Source organism: Aethalodelphis obliquidens, unplaced genomic scaffold, assembly GCF_003676395.1.
Source record: "Aethalodelphis obliquidens isolate GAN/ISIS:26980383/991018 unplaced genomic scaffold, ASM367639v1 scaffold2, whole genome shotgun sequence".
In the NCBI taxonomy this organism is placed as follows: domain Eukaryota; kingdom Metazoa; phylum Chordata; class Mammalia; order Artiodactyla; family Delphinidae; genus Aethalodelphis; species Aethalodelphis obliquidens.
The window spans coordinates 77348360-77364423 of record NW_020837946.1 but is presented as its reverse complement, the minus strand read 5'-3'; the positions used below and the strand labels follow the sequence as shown (position 1 = coordinate 77364423).

At 33.8% G+C, this 16064-nt stretch overlaps 1 protein-coding gene across 9 annotated transcripts in view; it reads right to left on the bottom strand.

Moving 5' to 3' along the window:
- The window catches only part of PRPF40A (pre-mRNA processing factor 40A), a 54468-nt gene that overhangs the window by 4391 nt on the left and 34013 nt on the right, over window positions 1-16064 (bottom strand). For 4 of the 9 annotated variants that reach the window (XM_027131235.1, XM_027131253.1, XM_027131281.1 and 1 more), the window contains 13 exons: window positions 15191-15215; window positions 14162-14533; window positions 11890-11998; window positions 11328-11392; window positions 10801-10965; window positions 9649-9757; window positions 8637-8787; window positions 7525-7658; window positions 2815-2929; window positions 2555-2658; window positions 2306-2422; window positions 1843-1980; window positions 1536-1631 (listed from right to left, as the gene is read on the bottom strand). In XM_027131235.1, the coding sequence (XP_026987036.1) occupies window positions 1536-1631; window positions 1843-1980; window positions 2306-2422; window positions 2555-2658; window positions 2815-2929; window positions 7525-7658; window positions 8637-8787; window positions 9649-9757; window positions 10801-10965; window positions 11328-11392; window positions 11890-11998; window positions 14162-14533; window positions 15191-15215 (1700 nt within the window). The remainder of the gene's footprint in view (window positions 1-1535; window positions 1632-1842; window positions 1981-2305; window positions 2423-2554; window positions 2659-2814; window positions 2930-7524; window positions 7659-8636; window positions 8788-9648; window positions 9758-10800; window positions 10966-11327; window positions 11393-11889; window positions 11999-14161; window positions 14534-15190; window positions 15216-16064) is intronic. The other 5 variants (XM_027131245.1, XM_027131263.1, XM_027131291.1 and 2 more) reach the window with 2 other exon arrangements.

Sequence of the window (16064 nt, the reverse complement as noted above, 5' to 3'; positions counted from 1 at the left end):
CTCTCTCTCTCTCTCTCTCTCTCTCTCTCTCTCTCTCTCTCTCTCTCGATTGACTGATTAATTGTTCCCTGACCAAGGATCAAACTGGCGCCCCCTGCAGTGGAAGTGCAGAGCCTTAACCAAAGGACCACGAGGGCAGTCCTCATTCTTTATGTCACTGAATGTTAACTCTTCTTCCTTTTCTACTTCAAGGCCCACATTATTGGGGTCCAAGTCCTATTCTGATATGTTCAGCTTTTCCCTATGCTGCCATCATTTTGCTCCATTTATGACCTCACCACTAATACCCCCCAGCACAGATCATGAAAGAATCTTGTTGGAGATTCCTGAATTGGGGGAAAATGTTAAGACACTACCTAGAGCAGAGCTTATCAAAATTAAATGTACATTCTAGTGCTCGAGAATCTTGTTAAAATGGTAATTCTGATACAGGATTTCTGCCGATGGGGCCTGAGGTTCCGTATTTCTAACAAGTTTCCAGGTAAAACAGATGCTGCTGGTCTGAAACACACTTTGAGTAGAAAAGATCTATAGGTCAACAGCACTAAATCTAGAGGCAGCTGGGAAACAATATATGGTACATGTGCGACATGTTAACAGAGCAAACTGTTGTCAACAATGATATTCATCAAGAACAATAAATGCAATGCAACAGTCAACAGTCAATTAAGTGACCTGCTATGCCCAATGACCATCGGCAGCACTATAATATTAAGTATGTGCTAACGTTGGCTTGCTGTAACGTATTGGTTTGTCTATAACTGATAGCACAGCTTATTTGTTAAAAGCACTGGCCCTGGAATCAAAAGCCTGTGTTGGAATCCCTTCCATGCAAATTACTTTTTCTCTTTGCCTCAATTTTGCTCATCTGTAACTTCATAGGGTTGTTATGAGGATTAAGCTCATATATGAAATATCTGTAAAACAATTAGAACAGTGCCTGGCCCATATAGGCAGCAAATACTACTATTCAAAAATTATTGGTCAATTTAGCATATTTACTATCTCCAAGTGCCCATCTGAAATCTTCATCAAAATACCCTTAATTCAGCTAGTGGAATAACTGCAATTTTATCATTACTTATTATTTTAACAAAAACTTACTACCTTAGTCCATTATTTTTCAGAACATCTCTGCGCTTCCAACACATCTAATGTAGTATAATATCTGAAATGTGCTTAAAAGCTGTTTTCTGTTTTACAAGATTCTGATTTCTTTTTAGGTTTACTAAGTCACCCCATTTGACTGCTAAATTGATGAATTTCTGTAACACTGTATAAGTATGAAACAAATATGAAAAGTGTCCACTAAACAGATCTTTAAATTCCCATGCAAGCTTAGTTTGTTTCAATTAAAAGCAATTTCTATAGAATAAACCATTCCCTAATCATCCCAGGTAGTAAGTACATTTGTATAAAATTACTTAGAAGTATAATTTAAAAAACGTACTTTGATCATTCTAAATTCTTCAATTTTTAAAAAATTTTAATGTATTTTGTAATATTTCAGCCACTTACGATAAAACTAAAATTACCTCAAGCACATGCATAAAATCTTTAAATATTCGTTTTCTTTCAGACTCTAGAGTTATATCCTCAAATGCTGGCTCTTTTACAAATCTCTCCCGGATCTGAAAAATTCAGATATGGAATCAATATATGAATACTGAGAAGAGTATACCAATATGACTAAAAGGAATCATAGCAGCAAGTGAAAACTGTGACAGCCCAGCCCCCTCAAAGTGTTTATTTCCTTTCCTCTAGTTATCTCTGTGGCTATGAGAAAGAATTAAAAAATTTTTATCTTCAGTTGTAAAGGAAAAAATTTACAAGTATACATACATCTTCCCAGACAGCATCCAATTCTATTGGAGGAGTAGCTTGTTTCAACATACTCTTAAATGCAGATTCTTTTCGTTTCATCTTCCGAGCCTCCTCTTTTTCTCTTTCGCGTTCACGGGCTTCTGCCTTTTCTAGTAACTTTTAGAAAACATATTTAATCAGTTATAATAGTATAATATAATCTGTGTTAACTGAAATAATTCATTATAATTAATTTACGTATTCTCCTATCATCTATAAGTTAGAGAGCCAATTATTTTTAGGAAAGGAAGCTTACCATCAGCCATCATCTAAGTACATTATATTCTGTTACCTCACCCTGGAAGAGTGTCCACTACTCTGTAAAATACTATTCCTATTCCCTTATTTCAGTAGCTTACATACAACTTAAGTATTTTTGGCCAAATGTATTAAAAACTATACTACTAATCTATTGTTCATAACAGTAAAGATGACAACTTACACTATTGAAAGCCAACTTAATATTTCCTGCATCTAATGTGGTTGATCTTTTAGTCGAACTGATTATTGCCACAAAGTCTTCAAAAGTAGTATTTACTTCAACTACAAATCCTTTATCCTAAAAAACAGAAATCTTGTTAATATTAATAACACTAATCAAAGGAACACAGTATCACTTTAAAATATATGGCACGGATTAACAGTTAACAGCAAGTATACTAGTTAATAATACCAAGTATATACTATTTACCTTTAGAATGTCTTTTATTATCTTCTTCTCATCATGATAACGTGCTTTAAGATCCTCAACATAAAACTTGAAAAGGTCAAGTGCAGTTGATCCTAATGAAAAAACTAAAGAAGTCAAAAGCTAGCTCTAATCAAAGAGCTGCAATTACTTTTTTGTTTATAAAACAAAAGAAAGCACCCCCCATGCCCCAACACAACCATCTTTCCCTCTGGCCCATTCCAACTATCATAACTACAAATTAGGAAAGAGAAGAATCTCACCCGGCTGACCAAGCATATTAGTGAATCTAATGTCAGAACTAATTGTTGGATACAATTCCATCCAAGATGACATAGAATGCAGTTGTCCATGTTCATGCAGTTCATCTAAAAATATCTGGGGGAAGGGGAGAACAACAACGAACCCATTATATATTGAAAAGCCATCTTTAAGGACTTTAGAAATATTGGTATAACATGAACGAAGATACATGTTAAAAACAGCTATATTTAAAACTCTTCTGCCAATGTTATCACAAATATGTTTAGGTGCAAAGCATATTTGCTCTTTGATGAAAGTAAAATCAGCTTTTAGGCAAAAAACTATTTTGGACTTCAGAGAAAAGGACTGTTGAAAAGCTACATTACCTTTCCAGGCTTCAGTTTACTGTCCCTTAAGATAGATCATCATTTCCAGTTTGCAAATAACATATACAAATAAAGTCAAAACACTGGATGTTATCTCAAATGATGAGGCTAAAGAATGTGCATGCACATTTACTGCAAAATATACTTTTTGTTTTTAAACATAACGCCTAATGTGTTCTGAGGACTTTTAAATTTAATTTTCTTTTCTAAGAGGAAGATATACAATTTTACTAAAGCAACATACATATAGTGTGGGGAACTAGGACTCAACCCCCATGTCTGATTTTAAAACCTATTTCCTTTCTTCCATATTACTGTTACAACTTAAATTTTTATATGCTCACTTTATCCATTTTTTTTTACTATTTGCCAACTTTCAGGGCAACATAGTGGGACTTTAGTACTCAGCAATTTCCACATTTCCTGTATCCTGCAATCCTTAGGGAGTTTTAATTCTATAAATGTCCCTAAATTAGGGGCCAAATTCTACTCCTAAAATTCTTATACCTGCACTGTTCAACGCCAGCAGTATATAACACACAATGATTTTGAAGGTTTATTACCAAAAAATAAAAATATATTGGTTGCATGTTAAAAGACAATATTTTAGATATATTGGGTGAAATAAAAGGTTACTAAAATTAGTAAGAAATTAAAATCATGTATGTGGCATACAAATTTTTATTGGGTAGCACTGTCTGAATGACACCAGATATGTATAATACCACTTCTCTCCAAATAGGAATAAGCATGTCAATTCAGTCTCTATTTCCAAAATTTATTCCTCAAACTTAATTTCTATCCTTTCGTCCTTACCCTTCAACATAAATGGGAGCTCAACCCACCCCTGCTGTGTGATAACCAAGGTTCTTCACCTACTCCCTTTTGAGTCCCTAAAACAGCCTAGAAACCATCTTCAATGATGCGCTCTAGGATCTTAAAATCTACTTCATCATACCTGCTTTGCTAGTATTTGTTTCACTTCTAGGTTGCTGATAAAGTCATAGAATTTCGACACTGAATCCATTTCAGTAGTGAATCTCCTAACTTGAATGAAAATTAGAAATCACCTGAGATTTTTTTAAAGAAAATATGAATTAAAATAAAGATATTTGTAATTTATTTCTTAAAACTCACCAGGTAAGTTTTATGTGAATTCAGGTTTGAAAACCATTATGCTAAAACTGTATGGCTCTTTCTCTCTTTTATTTACTAACCCCACCTTGGGAAGGGGAGGAGAAGATGGAAACCAAGTTGCTTCAAAGATGGCTGAGGCTGGTTATTTCTCCTTCCCTTAGAGGAGAAGGCTCCCAACGTTGGCACTAATGACATCTTGGAGCTCATAAACTTTTTTGTTTTGTTTTGGGGGGCGGGGTTGGTCCTGTACATTGGATGATGTTCAACAATACCTCTGGTCTCTACCCAACTAGATGCTAGTAGCAACTTCTCCCCAAATCATGACCATCAACAAAAGCACTAGTTGAACACCACTCACTGCCTCAGGCCAACTCAATAATATGTCTTTTCCCTCATCTTCCTTCTTTTTGTCTCCTCATATAAGGTTCATAATGTAACTACTCACATATGCTTGAATAAACCTTCAAAGATTTTATTTAATAACAGAATACCCCTATCCTTCAATTCTTTCTTCATCCTCTCCCCCTTTTTTTTTTTTTTTTGCAGTATGCGGGCCTCTCACTGTTGTGGCCTCTCCTGTTGCGGAGCACAGGCTCCGGACATGCAGGCTCAGCGGCCATGGCTCACAGGCCCAGCCGCTCCACAGCATGTGGGATCTTCCCGGACTGGGGCACGATCCCGCGTCCCCTGCATCTGCAGGCGGACTCTCAACCACTGCGCCACCAGGGAAGCCCCATTCTCTCCCTCTTGACTGGTTCTCTCTTACCAAAGAAAAGCCACACTCTTAACCCTGAAAGTACTCTTGAACTGTCTTATCAAAACATCAGAGAAAGGTCTGATTTTGCCTCTATTTACCTTTAAACTATTTGGCAACTCTTTAACTTCCCCTAGATGTCGACAGTCACTGACCTTAAATGTCACATCTAACTATAGTTCTTTCAGTCTTATTTCATAAAGAATCTCAACATTTGCCACTTTTGGTAAATTACCTTAGGTGGTATCTCAATGAATCATGTGAAGAAATGGTAAAAACAAAACCACAGATTGTAGTCCCCCTCCCCGTCCCAATTTGATTCATTAGGTCTCAGTGGGGTTCTAAGAGTTTGCCTTTCTAATAAGTTTCCAAGAGACAGTGACATGCTGGCCCATACTTAGAGAACTGCCCGAGGCCATTAGCTTTCTCTGCATGATTAGGGTATGTTATCCCCATGACCACATTTCAGCTTGGAAGAAGTTGAAATGGTAGTTCTTTTAAAAACCAATGATGTGGGACATCCCTGGTGGTCCAGTGGTTAAGAATCCGCCTGCCAATGCAGGGTACACGGGTTCAAGCCCTGGTCCGGGAAGACTCCACATGCCGTGGAGCAACTAAGCCCGTGCACCACAACTACTGAGCCCACGTGCCACAACTACTGAAGCCCACGCGCCTAGAGCCTGTGCTCCGCGATAAGAGAAGCCACCGCAATAAGAAGCCCGTGCACCGCAACGAAGAGTAGCCCCCACTTGTCGCAACTAGAGAAAGCCTGCGCACAGCAACAAAGACCCAATGCAGCCAAAAAATTTAAAAAATTAATTAATTAAAAAATGATGCTGGAGTTCTACTCGTCTCCTTCACATTCAGCTGAAAATTCAGTCACGTTACCACAAGTAGCTATAAACGAGGCTAGAAAACTTAGATTTTAACTAAGGAGCCATGTGCCTAGGAAGGGGAGAACAGATTTTCACGAGGTTGATTATACTCTTCTGCAACCACTTAGCTTTAATATCTCTTATGAAGCTTTTGCAATGGTTTAAAATAAGGAGAACTATAAGGTAAAATATAACAAAAATAAGGAAATCTGGGTCACAGAAAATATAAGAGAAAGTACAATGTCAATACTGAAACTGGAGAACGTGGGTCAGAAATCCTAATATAAAGGCCACAAGCATCTTTTGCTAAGCCTAAAATATGGCTTTTATGTGTCTGGCATCGTTTCTGATTACTATTGATATAACTGGTATTAGCAATGTTTTGCTTCAGATATTCAGCTCAGTAATTTTCCTCTGCTACTATACCTCCTTTAAAACGAATATTCAAAACTTAAAAGAGACCTACTGAATCAAATTCTGGGGGTGAGGCTCAACAGTCCCTGGTTTTAACAATACTCCGAAAGATCCTTTGGGAAACCACTAAGAGGAAACCACAGAGAGTAGTAAATGTTACGTTTTTATGGAATGAAGACTGCAATAATGCTATTGGCTATGGCATTTAAGATGATTAATGATCTTTGGCACCATGGGGAGTTTTCTAAAAGCCCTCTAAGTGATTCTGATACATGCTAAGTTTTGAGAACCACTGCCTTAGGAGATGACAATGTGCTCTACCCTAAACCAAAACAACTGTTCAAGAAATAAAACCTCTTATTTAAGTCACTGTAACTTAGCACTTACCCTAATACAGTGTTTAATGAAAGAGACCCAGTAATTAAAACACAGCATAGATTCAAAGTCTGGCTCCACTACTCAGTAGCTGAATTTGGGCAAGTCACTTCATCTCTCTAAGCCCATTTCCTTACCTATATAAATGGACATAACAAAAATAGTACCTACTATCATAAAATAAGGCTATCATAAAAAGAGGTTATAAATTTTAAATGCACAGCAATAAGCAATAATGCTAACTGCTATTATAATTATTATTGAAATGGAAATTTGGTGAAATATAAAATGCAAAAATTCATTGCTCTGTGATAGGCTCCATTACTGAGAGACTAAAAGTGATACCTGGAGGTCAAAATAAGCCACTGGCCTATATAAAGAACATGTAATTTTAGCTCCTCTGTATAGTGTTTAAAAATTATGGCCCATCCTCAAAACCATTCTCTAGAACCTAAAAATCAATTAGTACTAATAACTCATCACACATTTTATTTTCAGTCCCCCCTCATGATATCTATTCCTCTTTCCCAAGTGAAACCTTATCTATCAGTGCTCACTTTAAATACCAAATCTGCTATAGCCTTCCATGTTCCCCTAGCCTGAAATAGCTACTCTCCTTAAGTGGATTCATAACTAAATATAGAACTTAAGAGTTAAATTTGTATGGATCCTCTGCAAAAGCCCAAGTTAATGATCTGAGACCAAGATTCTCAAAATTGTTTACATCACTATTACAGGTCTTTAACCATATTATACAATTAAGCTAGAAAACAGAGCTTTTAAAATTACCTGAAAAGATTCTCTGTTTTTACGCTGTCGTCGCCTTTCCCGAAGCAAACTCTTCTGTTTTTCTTCTTCTTCTTCCTTTTCTAAAGCCCGAATGTGTTCTTCAAAGCAAATTAACGCATCTTCTTTATCCATGTCTAGAATTTTTTTCAGTTAAAAAAAATTAAAACGTCAAATATCAGTAAAGAAAGCAGTTTACTTATTTGCATTACCTCCCTACAAAGTTCAAATTCGTTTTACCAAAATATTTATATTTAAACTCAAATATGACTTCTAATTATCTAAATAGGAAGTGTTCAAGGAAAATTTATTTATAACTTTTTTTTTTTTTTTGGGCCACGGTGTGCGGCTTGTGGGATCTCAGTTCCCCGATCCAGGGATCAAACCTGTTGCGCCCCCTGCAGTGGAAGTGCGGAGTCCTAACCACTGGACCGCCAGGGAATTCCCATATGAAAAATTTCAAAAAGACCTCATTAAATCATAGCCCCCGAATCCGAGGATGAAACAGAGAAAACACATATGACACAAGTAATAAAACAAAAATAAAACTGCTGTGATAAATTTGTCAGCAATATCAGAATTACCCAAGGAGTTTTTCAAAGTACAGAATTCTAGGCCCTCCCTCAAACTTACTGAAGTATGGTATTCAAAAGGATAATCAAGAAAGCTGTAGTTTAAAAAGCAACTAGGTAGATCAGAAAAAGACAGAACTTGGGGAAGCTTACTGTAAAGTAATGCTAATCCATTTTTTGCCTTTTGCAAGCAAATCTCTAAAGTCATTACCTCGAGAGGACAGCATGAGTAAAATGTGGTTATTAATTTGGTTCCCACTAAGTCACATATAAATGGCAAGGGACAATTTCAGGCTTTACCTAATAAACATTTGAAGAATACCTGATAAAGCTAACTTCAGATTTTGGAGGAAATATTTTGTCCTGAATCACAAAACTCAATTAGAAAGAAATATCCTATTTGGAAACAAACAAAACAGCTTTTCAGGGATGGACAAACAATTATGTAAAATTCAGTTAGTGATTGCATAAAAAAAAGTGACCATTCTTCGCTGCTGGACAACTTTTAAAAAACTGTTCCTTCCACTTAGTCATCATTCTTACTCTGTAATTCTTCATCTTCTGCAAAAGTTGGATTATCCATCAGATACTGCTGGGCTTCAGACCAAGTAGTAGAGTATGTCACGTTAGCCATGTTGTCAAGTATGTTTTTTAAGGCTTCCCAATTTCTCTTTCGCAACTGCTTTGCTTGTTCCTAAATCAAAAATATGAATATATGTTTTGAATTTCAAATAAAGTATGACATATAAACTGTAATTAGTGAAGGTTTCTTCACATTCTAACTGATGTCCAAATTTCAAATGTTACCCATTTACTTTAAATATCAACACTCTTTACCTTTCCAGTGCTCTTGCCTAACTGCTTGGCTCTTACCTTCAAAATTTTTTTTTAACCTCTCGTCTAAAGCTGGAATCCCACCTCCCTCACCCCCTTGCAAAATCTCTCCTCCCACAACTATGCATTGTAGACACTGTCCAAACGAAAGTTACAAATCACACAACAGGTAAATGATAATGTGTTCAACCACTTTCAGCTATGTTCAAATTTTTGTCAATACTACTTACATTTCTGTAAGTCTCTTGGAAGATTGGACAGCATACAACTTAGTGCATAACAAAACAGAAATGAGCAAAACTAAATGTATTTGTAGCATAGTATTTTAGTGTTTTAAAACACTATCCTACAAATACATTTTAATGGTAATAATTACACATTACTGCTCTTCTTGTAAAATAATCATAAATAAATGCCTTATAAGCAAAAACACTGAGCATTTTTTCAAACCAACAAGCTAAAAATAAGTATTTTTCAAAGTGGGCATAAGACAGCCAATTAATGACAACCTAAGTATCAGCTGCACAAATCTCTACCTACTATGTTCACATCAGTACTTATTATTATAGGAGCTATTTTTAAATGTAACTTCTAATAAATAGATCTGTTGCACCATATAAACTAAATAAACCAACAAAAATGAACATGTTATAAAGTAACTCCTAAACAGGATGAAGAAAATCTTGTTTTATCAATAAACACCAGTAAGAGTGAATAATACCTTTTCTTTTTTTGAAAGAAAGAATAAAACATCTTCATAGATTTCAAGACGATCACGTTCTGATATTGCATTCCAGACTTCCATCTCTCCAAACATTTGCTCTGCTTTTCTGTTTGTTAAAAAGATTAAATGTTACTCTATACTATACCATAAAAATTTTAAACCATTTTAATTTTATTCTAAATTTAATACCACCAAATGAACACTCTTTTCCACTCTTAGGTTCATGATTGTATTATAAAAGAAAACTTTTGTATAAATTTTGTTGATTTTGTTTCAAATAAACAAGATGTGGTTTCACTGGTTCAAAAAAAAAAAGAAAACTTTTGGATAATTAAGAAAAAGAACAAAACAGCTTAGGCCTTGTTTTCTCCTTTAGAGATAGAGGAGATAATTCCAATTGAGCAATGTTTTGTAGTTAAGACTACCTGTACTTCTCAGGGTAGCGACAAACTGCCCATGGAACTAAATTACAGACTTCAATAACTGTAAGAAATTTAGTTAACAGATAAAATAGGACTATTGAAAGAAATGGAAGAGTTCTTCACTAAGGCTTTTCTGGAAAAGTGAGGAAAATAAGAAAACACATAGGGAAAATGAACGTAACAGCTTATTGCAAAGATGTTAATAATGAATTACAATTTTAAATAACAAAGCACTCCAAAAAGAAGAATGCTATATAAATGTAAATTTTCAAAAATGCTATATACATAATGAAAATAGCCTATTTCTATTCCACAAATACAAAAAAATCTGAATTCTTTTTTTTTTTTAACATCTGTTTTGGAGTATAATTGCTTTACAATGATGTATTAGTTTCTGCTGTAAAACAAAGTGAGTCAGCTATACATAAACATATATTCCCCTATCTCTCCCCCAACTTGCATCTTGAATTCTTATATTAAGGAGAAAGGAGTCAAGCTTTCATTATGAAATAAAGTCTTTCTCCCTTTTTTATTGCAGTCCCTAATTAAAAACTCAGTAAGTCTATGAATTCCACATTTAACTACTGATTTATCTTTTACCTTATGAAACTGTCACATTCACAATCATTTAGCTTTAATGAACATCTGAATCAGTTACTGCACTTGGTAAAAAGTCTGACACAGAAACAGTACAGTAAACATATACCATGATCAGTAAAAATCTTACTTGTATCTAGTTGTGGAAGTCATTTTTTCATGATTTTCAAGAAAACGCTGAAAGGATTCCTTAGCCTCTTTGTATTTGGATCTTGCTTCTTCTTTTTCTTCTTTCTCTGTCTGGACTTTATAAGCATTAAAGGCCTGCTTTTTTTCACTCAACTTTGCTAAAGCACTAAATAGAAAAATATCATATAAGAGTAAATGAACGTAAGATGATCAAGTGTTAGTGCTTTGAAAAAACAATAAATTTCATTCACAAATTAAGAAAATGTCAGTAAGTTATTAAAGATAGCAAATAATTACAGAAAATAATTTCTACTTTAAAAATAATTCTAACATCTATAGCAGGGTGCCCAGACTATATGACAAGCCTTTTAACTTTTTTGGTTCTTATCAGACATAAAGCAACTCAATTATTGGTATCCAAAATAACAGAAGACCATGGAGTGAAAAGTTGTATTATTTTACATAATTTAAATTTTCTAGGCTTAGTTTGCTCAAGGTGGAAAGTAAATTAAAAAAACAAACTGTTACCTGTATCGTGGGTCATTAATGATCATTTTCATAGCTTGCTCCCATGAAGCATTAGATGGTACCCGCTGAAAATCATTTAATGAAAAGTTAAAATTTCACACAAATATAGTAGTCATACAACAGGGAACAAAGTATAATACTCACTGCAAACATCAATCACTTCCCTTTGCAGGAGTTTGAAAAAAGGTCTAAAAAATAATTCATTGAAGCAAGCAAATCTGTGTAATGTATCTATAGACTAAAAAGAACAACTGAAATTTAAACAGACCATGAATACTTCTTTCTCAGACTATTGATTAGAAGACAGAACAATTTTTATGAATAAAAAACCTTATATTAAATACTGAGGTGGAATGTGCTGTGTAGTACCTTCCTTACACATTCTTTTTGGTTGAAAGTCAGTTTCTCAAAGTTAAAAAGAGAAAAAAGACAACTTTAGCTCATTTTCAGTCACAGCCGTTTATAAGATTAGTATTTTTAATAAAAGCATCAAGGTACAAACTGCACTGAAGGATAATTTCATTTATTAGATACTTAAAATAAAAATCTCTATTATAAATACCTTTTCCTTCAATAATTCTTTAAATGCTTGCTTTGCTTCCTCCTTTGTATTCCAAGTATATGTTTTTTTTGCTGGTTGGCTTTCTTCCTCCTCCTTTTTGGGAGTAAAACTAGAGAGAAATTTATACACTGTATTTACAATTTAAATAAACACTTGCTTCATTTAGGAAAATAATATTTTATTATTATTTGTTTGCTGTTGAGGTAAACAAATAAACTTATTTGACAAATTTAGAATAAAGTCTCCATGAGACACATTTAATGCAACATAAAGAAATAAAAGTACTATATAGTTTTTTCCTCTAACATTTGGTTATTAAAACCTTGTACAAAGGCTAAAATAAACATTTATACTACAACACTAGTTTCACTAGCCCACAAGTTAATACTTTCAAATGGCTTATAAAACTTATTCAGCGTCCTCATTTTAGTGTCTTAATAATAGGATTTGGACAAGTGTGCATAAAATATAAAAAAGATGTAGAGATCAATCTACATCGGGATTGGCAAACTACAACCCATGGGTCAAATCCATCCTGCTGCCAATTTCTGTAAATACAGCTTTACTGGAACATGGCCCTGCTCAAGAGTTTGCATACTGATTATGGCTGACTGCGTACTACCACAGCAGAATTGAGTCATTGTGACAGACTGTATCACCAACAAAACCAAAAGTATTTACTCTTTGAAGGTTTATGAAAAAGTCTGCTAACACTGATCTCAAACAGAAAGAATTACCCAAGAATTGTCAACTGTACTTGTTTGAGGGATCTTTATGAAAAAGTTGTATAATCTTAACATTTCTTCCTTTATAGAAGAGAATGCAGGAAAAGACAAATCAAAAAACAAACCCCACCCCCCACCTTTAAGTTGAATGCATATTCTGGAATACATACTAATAAAAAATACAATTAATTCATACCCTCTGAATCAAGTAACCTTACTTGGGAGTATTTATTTAAAATCATCAAAAATATTGTAAAGAGCACAGCCAAAAGTTACGAGCTGTAAATGATCTACGTTCAAAGTAATTAAAATCAAGTTCATTATACTGACTCAAGTACTATAATAAGGAAACAAAAAAGGAAGCAGAAAACAGTTGTTTGTTAAAAATGTGAAAAACAAATTATTGTGAAAAAATACAATAGGTATGAAAAGATGTAAAACAATATTACTCTAGAAGGGCTAAATGTCTATCAGTAGGAGAATACTGAAATTAATGTATATATAAATAATATCATGTTGAATATTAATTATATAAATAATAATAATCAACACGATAGGATTGGATCTCTACTGATGTAGACATCTCTGATATATTTTTAAAATTTAAAATATGCATGTATTTTAAATGCACAAAAAAGGAAGAAGGATATAATTAAAATGTTAACTCACTCTTTTACGCCTTCAAATATACTATATAGATATCTTTTTAAACTTCTAAAACATCAGAAAAAATTATAAAGCTATTTTCATACTTTGGAAAATGAACATTAAAATTAATCAAAAAAGTTTATAAAAGGGGGTAGGAAGATGAAATCAATATACTTAAATATTAAGATGGGTGATCATGTTTGGATCTTGACATCATGATTTTTTAATATTTTTTAATGTATGTGGATATCTTTAAAATCAAGAAGCACAGCTCAAGGTTACTTTTTATAGCTATAAAAAGCACAGCCATATGAAATATTACTAGATCATAGGGTACATACAAACTGTAAACTTAGAGATACAGCTATTTGGCCTTATTAAAAAGTTGTACCAATTTAACCTCACTAACAGTTTTCCTGTACACTGTTAAGTGTTATCTTGATTTTTGTCTACTTGATTTTTGCTTGTTTGTTCAATACTGAACTACAGCAACTTCCCTGCAGTGCTGTAGTAAGCCATATTTCAGAATGAAATAGAAAGAAAATCAATAATTCTGATCCTGTCTTTACTTAAAATTTTATTCTATTAATCATGGGATTTTTGCATTGATTTTGATTTAAAATACTTCATTTTGATTACTAAGTTTTTGGCACCCCTTCAAATTTGTCTCTTACCCTATCACCAGCTCTGCTTCCTAAACTTGTGTGGATTAGTTTTGCAACAGTTTGAAAGCATGACCCCACAAAACTCAATCTCAAAAATTATCCATTATCTAAAGGCTTATGTTTTGATTCTCAAAAAACTTTTATTAAACATTTAATGGCCACTGACTAGATCAGCAATTTCTTATATTAATGAAGTCTGGTACTGATTTGCAGAAAACAAGTTACTAAACTTACTCAGCTACAGTTTCCTGCTTAGATGTTTCTTCTCCAGTATTACTAGACACTTCAACACTTTGATCCTGAACAGCAGGGGTACTAGTAAGTTGTGCTTGTTCTTCAGTCGAAATTGTTACTGTATTTTCATTATCTACAACAGTAGCAACAATCGAAGTAACCTCAGGCTCAGGAACAACTGGAACAGTTCCACCCACAGTACTAGAAGCAGAGGTGGAAGCACTTGCATTGGCTGCAGCAGCAGCTGCTGCTGCTGCAGCTGCTGCAGCAACAACAGCAGCTGCTGCTTCTGCAGCAGCCATGGTGCTCATTGTGGTTGGAATTTCTGTTGTAGGAACTGGGGCTGTTGATGTGGTGCACTCTTCTTGTTTACTATGTATTTAAAAAAGAGAAAGCTAGTCAGTTCATTATGAATAATCGCAAAGCCAAATAAAGTTAGTTTTAAATTATCATAAAATCAAATGAATAAGAGAAACTACTATAAGGGAAAAATGGCAGTGCTGCCAAACTATTAAGCCATTCAAAAAGATTAAAACCACAGTATGAAACTGAATTACTTTGATTTAATTCAGCAAACATTTGTGATAATGTATGATAGGCACTCATGCAACAATCTGCATTTCCCAAAGTCCAATAACTGTTTTCATTTACAAAATGTCCTATCAGATTGTATTATGCCATAAAATTTGACCTATATCATTAATTTCATTTCACCCATTAAAAGGAAAACCTGAGTAAAGGAAGGGAGATAATACTGATACAATACTTCATCCATTCCCAAATTAATTCAAATCAAATTTTGGACTTTTCTGTAACAGTTTTTGTTAAGGATGCTGTCCAAATTCTAATAACTGTCTAGGAAAGCATCAAGTGTGTATCTTGAGTAAATATCTCTTTCCCTACCCCAAATCCTCTGAAGACATCAAACTATCAGGGCTACCATGCTAAATACTATTTATACAGTTAAAACAAGGATGTTATAGGAGATACTAAATTTGTAAATATGTACTGATGTCCAAAACTGCTTACCTGCTTTCTTCAGCTTTGATCATTGCTATTAAAGAGAAAAAAAGAACAGTTACGTACTACATAGCTTTTAAATACAATCAATGAAAACAGACTTTAAAAGGAGATAAAAGTTCTATACAGTAAGATTTACCACCCTTTAAAAAAAAAAAATCACTACATTTATAGAGCAAAGGTTCTGTAAATTCCAGGGCAGCAATTAAAGAATAAAAACAAACTTTAAATAACAGCAAGTTTTAGGAATGCTTCTTCCCACAATGCTACTTTCTCAAAGGCTGTTGGCTACTGCAAAAACTCCCTGAAAGTATCTGCATAATTCTGGAATAAAATAGTTACTTTCCCCAGGGATAAAACTACTTGTTTTTTGTTTTTTTTAAAGATACTAAATTCAAAATGGGGTCGAATGTATGTTATGAAATTCCAGCACATATATACTAGCATTGACAGGTAGATAGATAGTTATGCACACCAACTATTTGTAATAGGGTTATATCAGAAATGAGCTTGATATTTCTTACATGAATGAACTCAGAATCTACCTATCTACAATATTATTATTAGCCAATGCTAGTATAGAAGTATAAATTGAGCTTTAAAGATCTGTACTCAATATTTCAGCTTTCATTCTAGTTAAAGTAAATTTTCCTTTACGGGTAACAAAGATATCTCATTTATTCAGCATTATTAGGGAATGAGGTGCTCCATGTAAATGATAATATAAGCTTAACTCTATGAAAATATTTTTAAAACTTATCCCCTTTTAAAGGAAATCTGTTTAGTATGGCTGACAAAACATACTAAAGGGGTTATCATTACGAATTAACAAATATTTCGGATAATGACCATCCAAGCTAATGAGATGACACAGGGAAAAGGT